This window comes from Desmodus rotundus, chromosome 3 (assembly GCF_022682495.2).
Source record: "Desmodus rotundus isolate HL8 chromosome 3, HLdesRot8A.1, whole genome shotgun sequence".
Taxonomy (NCBI): Eukaryota; Metazoa; Chordata; class Mammalia; order Chiroptera; family Phyllostomidae; genus Desmodus; species Desmodus rotundus.
In genome coordinates this window covers 22,159,784-22,171,805 of record NC_071389.1, presented here as the reverse complement: position 1 = coordinate 22,171,805, position 12,022 = coordinate 22,159,784, and the positions used below count along the sequence as shown (strand labels likewise).

Below are 12,022 nucleotides of genomic sequence, written 5' to 3'. Positions count from 1 at the left end.
GTTTTATTTAAGAATAAATCCTTCTTGTTCTGGTTATTTGAAAGTTCTCCAGTGATTTAAAGTTAATATTTTTCATGTTGAGGGCATTACTTGATGTGGAATATATTTTTGCACATGGTCTGAAGTTGGATCTAATTTTTCTGAATAGTCAGTTTTCCTAATCAGCAAAGATTGTTTTCATTGAATTGATTGTACTTAATACAGGTAGAGTAATTTTAAAAGTCAGTAAATGGAACTAGTGCTGATTAGAAGAATTAGGAATTAGTGTATATTTTCCATAGTCAATTTTTTATTGGATTCACACTTTCAGAGGAATTATATTTCTCTTGATATAGGCCACCTTTCAATTGGTAGCGATTATTGTCAATGACAAGATACTAAAAAAAAAAATATCTCTCTTTGTTTTCTGAATTTGTTTTTTACTAGGGAAGTACACAGACAGATGCCATGAAACCTCTTTCTTCCCAGCCCTCCAGGCTTTTAAAGAACAAAGCATTACTGTGCAAGCCTGTCACACAGACCAAGGCCATCTCTTGCAAGCCACATACCCAGCACAAGGAATGTCAGACAGGTATGTGCTCTTGTGCTTTCCATATGAAGAGATTCTTTTCTGTGCTTTTTTTTTAAGAAAGGAAAAGAAAGTTGTTAATGATTCCTTAAATGTGAAGGCATTCATTAATTCTTAGATCACATACTTTGAACATCTAATTTATTCCTATTATAATAATTTTCATTTATACATAACTAAATCGAATCCATGTTCACACAAAGCATTACGTGTAGAGTGGACAGACATCACCTACATGTGTGTGCTGCTGTTTTTCAAATGTATAGAGAAGCTATTATAATTACCAAAATACAAATTTTTAAAAAAGCATTAGTGATTTACCCTTAGTTCTTTCTTTCTTTCTTTTTTTTCTTAAACACTGTGTTGTCAGTTACTAAAGATATACTATATGTCTGAGGAATTGATGATTGGGAAAATATTTGAATTCATACTTGAAAAAGCTGTAAATTGTTGCTCCAATCCATGTTACAGCTTTTAATCCCACTACCTTTATATTTTTAGTTACTTTTATAGCTCTGCCCAAAGTACCTTTTTTTGTATTTATTTATTTTTTTAATTTTTATTGTTACTCAATTACAGTTGTATCAAAGCACTTTTTGATTTTTGTTTTTAATGATAGTTTTACTTCACTTAATAATATACTGTATTTGAAAGCTTAGTCTTTCAAAAAATAATCATGAGCTTTTATGAAGGGTGCCTTTCTTTTATTTCTTCAAAGCATTTTTTTAATTTAAAGAGTTTATTTATTTTTAGGGAAAGGGGAAGGGAGGGAGAAATAGGGAGAGAAGCATTGATTGATCGGTTGCCTCCTACATGCCCCCAACCTGGGACCCTGGCCCGCAATCCAGGCATGTACCCTGACCGGGAATTGAACTGGCAATTGACTAGCATTCAATCCACTGAGCCACACCAGACCAGCGCAAATTTTTTATATATGTTGCAAAATTGCTGTCCTGAAAAGTTACATCAGTTTATCCTCTAACTATCAGTGTTTTGAGAGCATCCATTTCTCTGCACCCTCACTAACACTGGGCATTAAAACTAGTAAGTAATCTTTTTTGCCCCAGCTTTAATTTGAAAAAATTTCAAAATTAAGAAATATTGAAAGTATAGCACAGTGAACACCAATACACCATTTATATTTACCAAATGTTAACTTTTTGCAACATTTGTTTTCTTTTTTCCTAAACTTTTTAAAAGTGAAGTAATTTATTCTTTTTTTTTAATCCTCACCTGAGGACATGTTTATTGATTTTAGAGAGAGAGGAAGGGAAAAAAAAAGAGACATTGATTGGGACCCATATGTACCCCCTAACCCCTGGGGATCAAACCCACAACCTAGGTATGTGTCCTGATGGGGAATCGAACCTGCAGCCTTTTGGTGTTCGAGACAACACTCCAAGCACCTGAGCCACCGGCCAGGGCAATCAGCCCTAATTCCAGCAATCTACTGAATATATTGCGTTGCTAGCTCATGTACCACAGTTTTACTTCAGTCAACGACCAAGTTTTGGCCAAAGGAGAAATTCTGTTTTCATTGGCATTATGAAAGTATTATGTTTGTGTTTAAACTTTTGTGTATTCCTTTGATAAATAGTAAAAAAGTATAAATTTTAAATGTGTGGGGAAAAAAATAATGTTGTTTATTCTTGAAAATAATGGAAATTAAAATTATGTCATTCAGATTTACCTGTGCCTAATGGGAAAAGTGATGTGGAACTTGATTCTCCACCTGCAAAGAAAAGAAAAATAGGTTTTTTACAGACTTACGATGCAGAATACCTAAAGGTTGGTTTCCTTATCTATCCGGGATCAAAAGCAAGTCCACCAAGGTCACAATGTGTTATTTGTGGAGAAATCTTATCTGCTGAAAACATGAAGCCAGCAAATCTTTCTCATCATTTAAAGACAAAACATTCAGAATTAGAAAACAAACCAGTAGATTTTTTTGAACAAAAATCTCTTGAAATGGATTGTCAAAACAGTTCTTTTAAAAAGTGTTTACTAGTTGAAAAGTCACTTGTGAAAGCTTCTTATTTAATTGCTTTCCAAATTGCTGCCAGCAAGAAGCCATTCTCCACTGCTGAAGAGTTAATTAAACCATATTTAGTAGAAATGTGTTCAGAAGTTGTGAGTTCAAGTGCTGGAGACAAAATGAAAACCATTCCTCTTTCTAATAACACGATTGGACACAGGATTGATGAACTGTCTGCAGACATTGAAGATCAGCTGATTCAAAAAGTCAGAGAGTCAAAGTGGTTTGCCCTTCAGATAGATGAGTCTTCAGAAATCTCAAATATCACCCTTCTTCTGTGCTATGTTCGTTTCATTGATAATGATTGTAGTGATATAAAAGAAGAATTATTATGTTGTATTGAAATGCCTTCTCAAATAACTGGTGTTGAAATATTTGAACTAATAAATAAATATATTGATAATAAATCTCTGAATTGGAAACACTGTGTCGGTCTCTGTACAGATGGGGCTGCAAGCATGACTGGCAGATACTCTGGTTTAAGGGCAAAAATTCAAGAAGTTGCTGTGAATACAGTGGCATTTACACATTGTTTTATTCACCGTGAACATTTAGCAGCAGAAAAGTTGTCTCCATGCTTACATGAAATTCTTCTGCAGTCAGCACAGATTTTAAGTTTTATAAAGACCAATGCATTGAATTCACGTATGTTAACAATTTTGTGTGAAGAGATGGAATCTGAGCGTGTAAATTTACCACTTCCTGCTGAAGTACGATGGATATCCAGAGGGAGAATTTTAACAAGATTATTTGAATTACGACATGAAATTGAAATTTTTTTAAATGAAAAGCATTCAGATTTGGCTCATTACTTTCTTGATGAGGAATGGGTTGCCAGGCTGGCCTATTTATCAGATATTTTTTCACTTATAAATGAACTAAATTTAAGTCTCCAAGGAACTATGACCACACTCTTCAATTTGTATAATAAAATGGATGTATTTAAGGAAAAATTAAAAATGTGGTTGAAGCGCACACAAGAGAATGATTATGATATGTTCCCTTCATTTTCCGAATTCTCCAACTCATCAAGCTTAAATATGAGAAGCATTGCAAGCATTGTTTTTGAGCACCTGGAAGGACTTTCTCGAATGTTCAATGACTGTTATCCACCAGAAGAAGACTTGCGTTCAGGAAATTTGTGGATAATTAATCCTTTTATGAATCACCAGAATAGTAATCTCAAGGATTTTGAAGAAGAAAAACTAGCAAATTTATCTTCAGATTTAGGATTACAATCAGTATTTAAATCAATGTCTGTAACTCAATTTTGGATAAAAGCAAAGACAAGTTACCCAGAACTCCATGAAAGAGCAATGACATTTTTATTGCCTTTTTCAACTGTTTATTTATGTGATGCTACATTTTCAGCTTTGACTGAGTCAAAACAAAGAAATCTGTTGGTTTCTGGCCCTGCTCTAAGACTTGCAGTCACATCTTTCATTCCAAGGATAGAAAAATTAGTAAAGGAGAAAGAATAGTGAATGTATATTGCTTATCAGATTCTACAATTGTGTTAAATTTTGTATGAGATAAGTATCCTAAAATATAATTTCTTAATGCGGATATGTGTTTTCAGTGATTAAATACTTTAATAATTTTTCTCTCTTGGTTGAGGAATTTAATCATTGCGCATTTATACATATTTGTGTATAATTTTAAGAGTGCACCATAGAGAATTTAGCTGTTTCACTGAATGATTGAATAATTTGGATTAGTGACCAAGATATAGTTAATGAAAGGCCCAATTTATAATGTAATAAATAGCACACCTGGATGTTGAAACTGCTTGGCCTTTAGAAGCACCTGGGACATGTTAGTCTTCAGCCAGCCTGCCTCCTACTACAGCAAGTTGAGGGCAGGTAGAAGAAAAAAGATTTAAGCAGCTTGCCTAACAGGAAATGAAAACAGCCTGAGAGTTTGACTCCTGTAGGAGGCCTTTCTGGCTCACTAGACCAGCATTTTGCAACCTTTTTTAGAAAGGGCCAGATAGCGAGTATTTTAGGCTTTGGGGACCATGGGTGACAACAACAGTCCTCAGTTCTGTGGTTTATAGTGAATATTTTAGGCTTTGCAGGCCATCAGTGGTAGCTACAGTTTTGTTCTGCAGTTGCAGCACAAAAACAACTGTAGACAATACACAGACAAATGAGTGTGGCCGTGTTTCAATAAAACTTTTTATTTGTGAACATTGAAATATGAATTAATATAATTTTCCTGTGTCCTGAAAGCTGCCTTTAAAATTTTTATCATTAAAAAATGTAAACAAACAAACATTGTTAGCTGTGGGAGGGAGAGGGAGTAAAAAAAAACCCAGATAGTTGACCGAGTCTGGCCCAGTTTGTCCATCCAGGTCTAGACAGACTTCCAGGGAAGATCAGATGGGCCAGGAGTGGTCAGTAGGTTTCGTTCTGTGAAAGCCTCTCTTCCCACAGCTGCAAGTGTTAACGGGGAGCAGCACCAGATGTTAGACCTTGGTCCTTCAATTTGTCTAAGAAGAGAATTCAGAGCCAAGGAACTCAAAGACATGCCAAAGTTTATTTAGAAAGTCACAGGGGTAGAAGAAGTGAGCCAGCTAGGCAGTGTGGACTCAGGAAGCAAGTTACAGAGGCAAAAGAAGGGCTCTTGGAGCTTAGAACAAAGAAAGGCAAAGGAAGTGTGCCTGGGGGAAAGGTGAGGTCATTCTAGAGAGAGAGAGAGAGAGGAGGGAGGGAAGGGAGAAGAGAGAGAGCACACTTGCTGGGTCCTTTGTCTTAAGGGCTTTTATCTGCAGGTCTCAGGGGAGGATCTTAACAATATATTCATCAGCTTTCCAAGTGTGTCTCCACTGATGGGTCCACCAAAGCAGGGGATCATTAGTCACTGTCAACCATGGTGTTGCCCTGTTTGTTACAAAACATGTTTGTTACCTGGCCTTGCTACTTTTCTGGGCCTGGTGCTGAAACACAATTGAGGCCTAGATGTTATCTGTAGTTTGACCAGAACTCTGCCTCTCTGGTCAACAGACTGTTGCTAAGCTTATCTGATACGAGTCAGAACCTCATTGTCTTGAAGGCTTACTTAAGGGAGTGGGAGTACAAGGGAGTCTAATGAGGCTGTTGTCCTCACCCCCATTCCTTCTCTAAGGGACTCTACTGCATGATCGGCTATATGCCAGGGGAGGAAAGGCTAGGGGAGGATCCAAACTTCAGAACAAGTCAGGGGGGCTAAATCTCATGACTAGTGATAAGCTAGGGGAGGAACTGTCATCCTGGGGCAAGGTCCCACCCTACAATTCTTGTGTTCCCAGTTTTGCCTGTTGCTAGGCATCTGGAGCTCCAGCCCTGGACCACTCGCCATGGTGACGTGTGCCTGGCCTATCTACTCTGCTCATACCTAACTGCCTACTACTACTCTATCACAAGTATCTGAATTTTCAAACACCTTTTATATTTTAATTCCAGATGAGAGAGATTAGAGGGAAAATAGGTTTCAGGCAAAGAAAAGGGCAATTTATGACTAGTTATTAATTTATCAGTAATAATTTCATAAATTAATTTGCAAATAACTTTCTGAGCTCATACATGTGCTAGGCATTGTGCTAGGCCTGTTACAGATTCAGGAGGGCTGATGCAGCATTAACCTCACTTACAGAAGCAGATAACTGAGTCCCACTGAGGTTAGGTGACAGCTCAGATCTCAAAGCTAGAGTGGCACAGGCAGGTATGAAGCCCCGGGTCTTTTGATCCTAAGGGAAAGCTGCTACAAGCCACGTCCAGATATCCATGTTTGACTCCGCCCTGACTGTATTGACTGGGAGATTTTCCCTTAATGTATTGGAACCCATTTAGTCAGTTAAGCGGGTCCCCGTGTTCTCATCTGCGGCAAATGCCCCTCCTATCCTCCCCGCCCCCTCACCCCCCCTCTCCGCAACGCGCGCTGGGACAAAAGGGAGGGTGGTAACATCCGTGATAGACGAGGAAAGGGAGGCCCTAGCTAGCGTCCTCTGGGAGCTTGGAGACGGGAGGAAGTGAATGGGGGCAGGGGCGGGTTTTTGGCGGGCCTGACCCAGGGCGAGTTAGCCCGCCCTCCCGGAGGGCCTGCGTGGTGATGGCGCTCCTGCTTGCTGCTCTGCGCGTCCTGCTGGGCGGCTTCTTCGCGCTCACGGGGGTGGCCAAGCTCTCGGAGCAGATCGCAGCTCCCGCGTCGCAGCAGATGGTGAGCGGCGTGGTGTGGGTAGTGGGCGGATGGGCCCCAGCGGTTACCCCGCCGTTACCCGAGCACCCGGCGCCCCGCCCCCGTCTGCCTGCACCTGTGCCCCGCCGACCCTCCTGCCTTCGGGTGAGATGGCGCTAGAGTTAGGGGAAGAGAGCACCGGACCTTGACATCGACGTTGACGCCTGCCTGGGTTGTTTCTCTGAGTTCTGTGGATCTTCCATAGACTGAAGGGGTTGGGCGCGTCTCCTTCCCGCTGAGCCCTGGTGGCCTAGGCAAAGCCAGAGCCGCAGGAAGAATGCTCCGGGACCCAGGGGGAGAAATATGGAGTGGGAAAAGGGACGCAGCTCCTTCCCTGCCCCTTTCCCCTCCTTCCTTTGCTTGAGTTCTTGGGAGCCTCCTGAGGCAGGGCTTTATTAATCCCCGCTTGCCAGGGCAGGAAACCTGCCCTGAGGGTGGAGAGGTTACACAGCTAGACAGGAAGTAGCACCCAAATTAGACATTCCTAATTTATAATCCTGAGAGCCCTTTTCCGGAGGATAGAGCGTGAGGGGGAGGCCTAGGAGTTGCCCTTAGGCCGTCTGTCTGGTTCTGGACTCTAGGGAAAGCTTTCTTGTTCTTGTGCCCACTGAACAAGCTTCTCAAACAAGCCAGACTTGGAGACCCTTGCCAGCTCCCTCTCCCAGGCCTGGATTCTCCTCTTCTGTCCTGGCATAAGGTGGTGGGTTTGAGCAAGTTCATCCCCAGAGTCAGACAGCTTAGAGCTTCCTGTCATTGCTGAGTAGGGGAGGTAGTGCTGAGGTGGGGGAGCAGGAAAAGGTAACCAACCAGAGGGATGGGGTGAAGTTGTGTCCCAGGATGGAGCCTGACTCAGCACGATGAGTTACTCTGATTGAGCCCCCTTAACTCCCCTTGTGTCTACTACAGTAGAATCTGGGCATCAGCATATGCTGTAGAAAGTGGAATCTGTTTAATGAGGAACAATGTGCCCTTTCATCCCCTCTCCCAGCTCCAAATATTCCTGCATAATACCTGAAGAGAAACCAGGCCAGGCAGAAAGAAAAGCTGTGGATTCCCAAGGCCTAGGCTCTAGATACGAAGGCCCAAGCCTTGCTTCCTCTTCCTGGAATTTGGGACTCATTAGAGTCCAATGAGAAACAGTCCATCTCTGTCTGCATCACCATCCAGCCCTTCTCCTTGGAGTGTGAAGCCTGTTAACTGATTCCAAAACTCAGCCCCGCAGGGAGGCTCCCTCCTTTCCCAGCTGACCTCAGCCAGGAGTACTAGCTCTTTATTGGGGAAGTTGATGTCGGCACCAAACACCCCTGTGGAGCACCTGGGCAGTGAGTGGATCCTTGGTGAGTGGCTGACAGGTGTTCCCTGCCGCCCCTAGAAAGCCCTGTTCGTGCAGTTTGCTGAGGTGTTCCCGTTGAAGGTGTTCGGCTATCAGCCAGATCCCATGAGCTACCAAGTGGCTGTGGGCTGGCTGGAACTGCTGGCTGGGTTGCTGCTGGCCCTGGGCCCACCGAAGCTGCAAGAGATCAGTAACTTTCTTTTGATTGTGCTCATGATGGGTAAGGGGGGTCCATCTGGGCAGGGGGAAGGGGGACTTCTCAGGGAGGATATGGAAAGACCTGGCTGTTCCTGTTTCCTTTTGCTGTTGCCTTCCTCCCTTTTCCTCTGGAACCAGGACCACGTCCTGCTGTGTTGCTGTTTCCATGGTCTTCAGACTAGGACAGGTGCTTTTCAAACCTCATATACTGTATAACACTATTTCATGCCAAATATACCTTCTACCTCGTCCATTCTATTAGCTGCATGGTATTCCATTATAAGGATGTATTGTAACCTAAAACTGCTCTCCCCCATCCCACCCCTGAGATGAGAGGACAGAGTAGCAGCTGCCGCTTGACCTACGTATCTGGCAGTTGGGAACAAGGAAGCTGAGCCCCCTGAACAGAAAGGCAGAGACTTTCCCTGAGGCAAGAAGTCCTGGAGGGCCCCCTCATAGCAGCTCTGCCCCCAGGTACTGCTGATGTACAAAGACAGCTGCTGCTTCAAAGGCCAGACATGTTCGGGCTCTTCTGTACCCCTGGCCTTAGGTCACCATTGCTGCCTCCACGGCTACCCCTCCCCTGCCTTGCTTTCCATCCCTGGAGCTTCCTTCATTTTCAGATCTTTCTTTCACTTCCTTTGTCAACCCCTGGTCCTCCTTCTCTCCAGTAGGATTAAGAAAGGTGTTGGAGCAGGGAGAATTTGTTCCAAAATGCCTGTCTAGCCACCTCCCTGCCCTATTTGGTTGTATTGTACCTGGTTTTTTCTTGCCCTCTGAGAGGGGTTACATTAGTTCAAGAAGCTTCTGATCTCTGGGAGGCCAGGGAGACAAGGGCAGCTAGTTTGGGGGGGGGGTGTAGGGGATGCTTAATGGGAAGACTTGAGCTGGAGTGGGTCAGCCTAGGCTGGAGAGCCCTGAGCTCCTGCCATCTCCTGGGTGCCCCCAGGGAACCTCTGAGACCTGACTTTCCATTCCAGGGGCCATCTTCACTTTGGTGTCTCTGAGAGAATCACTGAGCACCTGCATCCCGGCTGTCGTCTGCCTGGTGCTCCTGCTGGTGCTGGATATCTGCCAGGTCATAGTCAAAACTCAGAAGGTGGCCACACCCACTGGGAAGAAGACTCCAAGTACAGTCACGAAATCCTGAGAGTAGAGTGTCTCTTGCTCGTCACTATGACAGCAAGAACATGGAAGGGCATGGAATCTACCACCTTGTGACCAGTCTAATACATCCGGGGTCAAACTATGGCCAGGGTTGAAACAGACGTCTTGTCTACCTGGCCCTGCTTTTTCTCTTGAACATCTGTCTACTGGTCTTCTTTGGCATTTACTAGCATTCCTCTTTTCAATTCCTTTGTGTAACTGTACCCTTTAATTTTTTCTATGCCTTTACATGGATTTTTGAAAATGAAATTATTTTATTTACATTTTAAAAATAAATCTTTATGATTGCTTTTTAAAGCTAGTATACTGTAATGGCATTGCACGTGTGGTTTACCTTGTTGGTGTTAATGGCTGTGTAGTATTCCATTGCAAGGAGGTACTGTACTGTATTTACTGAAGCCCCCGCTGAGGAACATTTGGATTGTTCCCATTTTTTTTTACTGTTGCAAACCTCACAGTAAATCCCCTTTGCATACTTATTTTTCTTTCCTAGAAGTGACAGCACTGATTGAAAGGGCATGTGTGTTTTAAAGGTTTTATTACCTACACATTGAGCGTGGCAGAGTATAAGCACCTGCTTCTGCCTTTGCCTTTCTGAACCGAGCCCCATGAAACATTCCTTCCTATTTTTTTTTTTATCTCGGGCCTTTTAGATTTGCAAAGCTAACAAAGATGGGCATTGAGTCATCATCTCACAGGACCTGAAACTGCCAGCCTCTGGTGGTGAGGCAGGGCACGCTGGGCAGTGCTCCTTGGACCCCTACATGGAGGCAGGGGCAGGCACCTCTGAGGGATGCTCTCTGTGCGAGCAGTGCAGGAAGCTGGGATGAGTCCCAGGGGTCCTGGGGAGTCGGGAGGACGTGTGTGTGGCAGTTCTCAATGGACCATCACGTTACCACCCTTCTTCACCTCACACACACACATCCATCTACATCTGTTAGTACCTATATGTGTAGTAGTGCACACGTACTACATATATGGAGTGTCAAAACAATGAGGAAGCTTTCACGCACATAAGAGGTCCAGGGATAACAGCTTTAGGCTCAGTGTTGGGTGATTTGGCCACATTGCGATGACATCACGATCTGATGTTTTTTTCAACTTTGCTGCTTTCAATCTATTGGCTACTGCCCTCAGGGTCACCTAACACCCAAGGTGAGAAGAGAGAGGAAAGCTCTCCTAGAAGACCCCTAGATTTCCCCTCGCATCCCACTGCTCAGGGTTATGTCACATTTTCCATTCCTAGACCAGTCACTAGCAAGGAGAATGGAAATCCCATGATGGACTTAAACTGGCTAAGATTTACCCACACTGGTCAGGAAGAGAGGCGGGTAGAAAACAGTTTCTGCCATTTACTAGTTTAAGTGCAGAATGTTTAATGATGGTAAATACTTCTTAGAGTTCCTGTGAGGATTTAGTGGGTTCAAGTGCTTACAGTGGTGCCTGGCCCATAGTAAGTGTTCAGTAAATGCTATTAGTAAATACTGGTCTGTTCTACAGATGCGAAAATGGATTCGGGAAACTTAAATGCCTTTGTGTCAGACCTGAGACTAGAATGAAGGCCTGATTGACTCCAGAATGCACTTTCCACTCCATCAGCTGCCAAAGTCAGAAGTGGGCAGGCATGGCACCCCTGCTCTCTTCACGTTGACGGTACATGGGATGATCTGTCCAGTGTGACTCAGCCTGCCTTGCTTTCCAGAATTGCTCCTCTGCATGAAAATTTTGAAGCCCATGAAAGCAGAGCCTGGAACCCCTAGTATCCCAGCCTCTTAACATCTCTACCCCTTCCAGGACGCCAGGCTGTCTCCAGCCAGGACTTTGAGTAAAACCACTCACAGCTGGCATTAGATTGAAGGTTCCTGTTTACTAAGGCTTGGCCTGTAAGCTGGTTATTTGCTACAGGACTCCTCACCCCCTAAGCTTGGCTGGAGGGCCCACCCAGCAGCTGTGAGAAAGACAGGGTGTTAGGGGAGTGGGCTGGCCAGCTGGTGTGGAGGAGCAGTTGGGATTGACAGCAGCAGGAGTATCTTGAGCTCCAGCAGTGGCTCCTTAGCCCAAGGAGAAGCTAGGCCCCAGGAAATGTGCTCCCCAAACTGCAGCTGAAACCTGCGTCAGGTGAGCACAATGACATTCAGCTGCCAGGGCTTCCTTCTACTTTTCTATCTCCCTCCCCTTGACCTCTTGCCCTGAAATGGCACTCCGGTCCCTTAGGGCCCTGGCTGCACCCCACAAACCCAGCTTACAGCTGCCACGGGTGGGCCCCAGCCCCCTCAGAGTTGGGCCCAAGCTTCATGTCATGTCCTAGGATTAATCTGTTGGTGGGAGGGCGTGGCATGTGTGGGTGGGAGTGGATTTTGTTTTGTCTCAGCTCCTGAAAGCCAGGTCCCAGGGCTCCAGAGAGAGCTGCAGCAGCCAGAATAGCAAGAGGTAAGAGAGGACTGATCGGGTGCGATCGCAAGCGGAGGTTCAGGGTGGACAGCCGGGGACTAGAGCCATGGTGGAC

At 44.2% G+C, this 12,022-nt stretch overlaps 2 protein-coding genes across 10 annotated transcripts in view; both read left to right on the top strand.

Annotated features, from left to right (window-relative positions):
• Nucleotides 1-4,209, top strand: part of ZMYM6 (zinc finger MYM-type containing 6) — a 36,341-nt gene extending 32,132 nt beyond the window's left edge. For all 8 annotated transcript variants that reach the window (XM_045190807.2, XM_045190805.2, XM_024554546.3 and 5 more), the window contains 2 exons: nucleotides 427-571; nucleotides 2,253-4,209. In XM_045190807.2, coding sequence (XP_045046742.2) covers nucleotides 427-571; nucleotides 2,253-4,084 — 1,977 coding nt within the window. In that variant the 3' untranslated portion in view covers nucleotides 4,085-4,209. The remainder of the gene's footprint in view (nucleotides 1-426; nucleotides 572-2,252) is intronic.
• Nucleotides 4,210-6,545: 2,336 nt separating this feature from the next.
• Nucleotides 6,546-9,817, top strand: TMEM35B (transmembrane protein 35B). Of its 2 annotated transcripts, none has more exons than XM_024554793.3 (3): nucleotides 6,546-6,800; nucleotides 8,191-8,341; nucleotides 9,330-9,817. In XM_024554793.3, exons 1-3 carry the CDS (start codon nucleotides 6,693-6,695, stop codon nucleotides 9,497-9,499), a joined length of 429 nt encoding a protein of 142 aa, XP_024410561.2. In that variant the 5' UTR covers nucleotides 6,546-6,692; the 3' UTR covers nucleotides 9,500-9,817. The 2 variants fall into 2 exon arrangements, with proteins under 2 accessions (XP_024410561.2, XP_024410560.2); XM_024554792.3 differs by having other exon boundaries at nucleotides 6,549-6,800; nucleotides 8,191-8,371.
• The last annotated feature ends 2,205 nt before the right edge of the window (nucleotides 9,818-12,022 follow it).

Bases quoted from the DNA above. Each gene is read 5' to 3' on its own strand.
- TMEM35B (XM_024554792.3), top strand. From the start codon at position 6,693: ATGGCGCTCCTGCTTGCTGCTCTGCGCGTCCTGCTGGGCGGCTTCTTC. The intron at 6,801-8,190 runs GTGAGCGGCGTG...TGCCGCCCCTAG, and splicing joins CTCCCGCGTCGCAGCAGATG to AAAGCCCTGTTCGTGCAGTT. The intron at 8,372-9,329 runs GTAAGGGGGGTC...TTTCCATTCCAG, and splicing joins TTTGATTGTGCTCATGATGG to GGGCCATCTTCACTTTGGTG.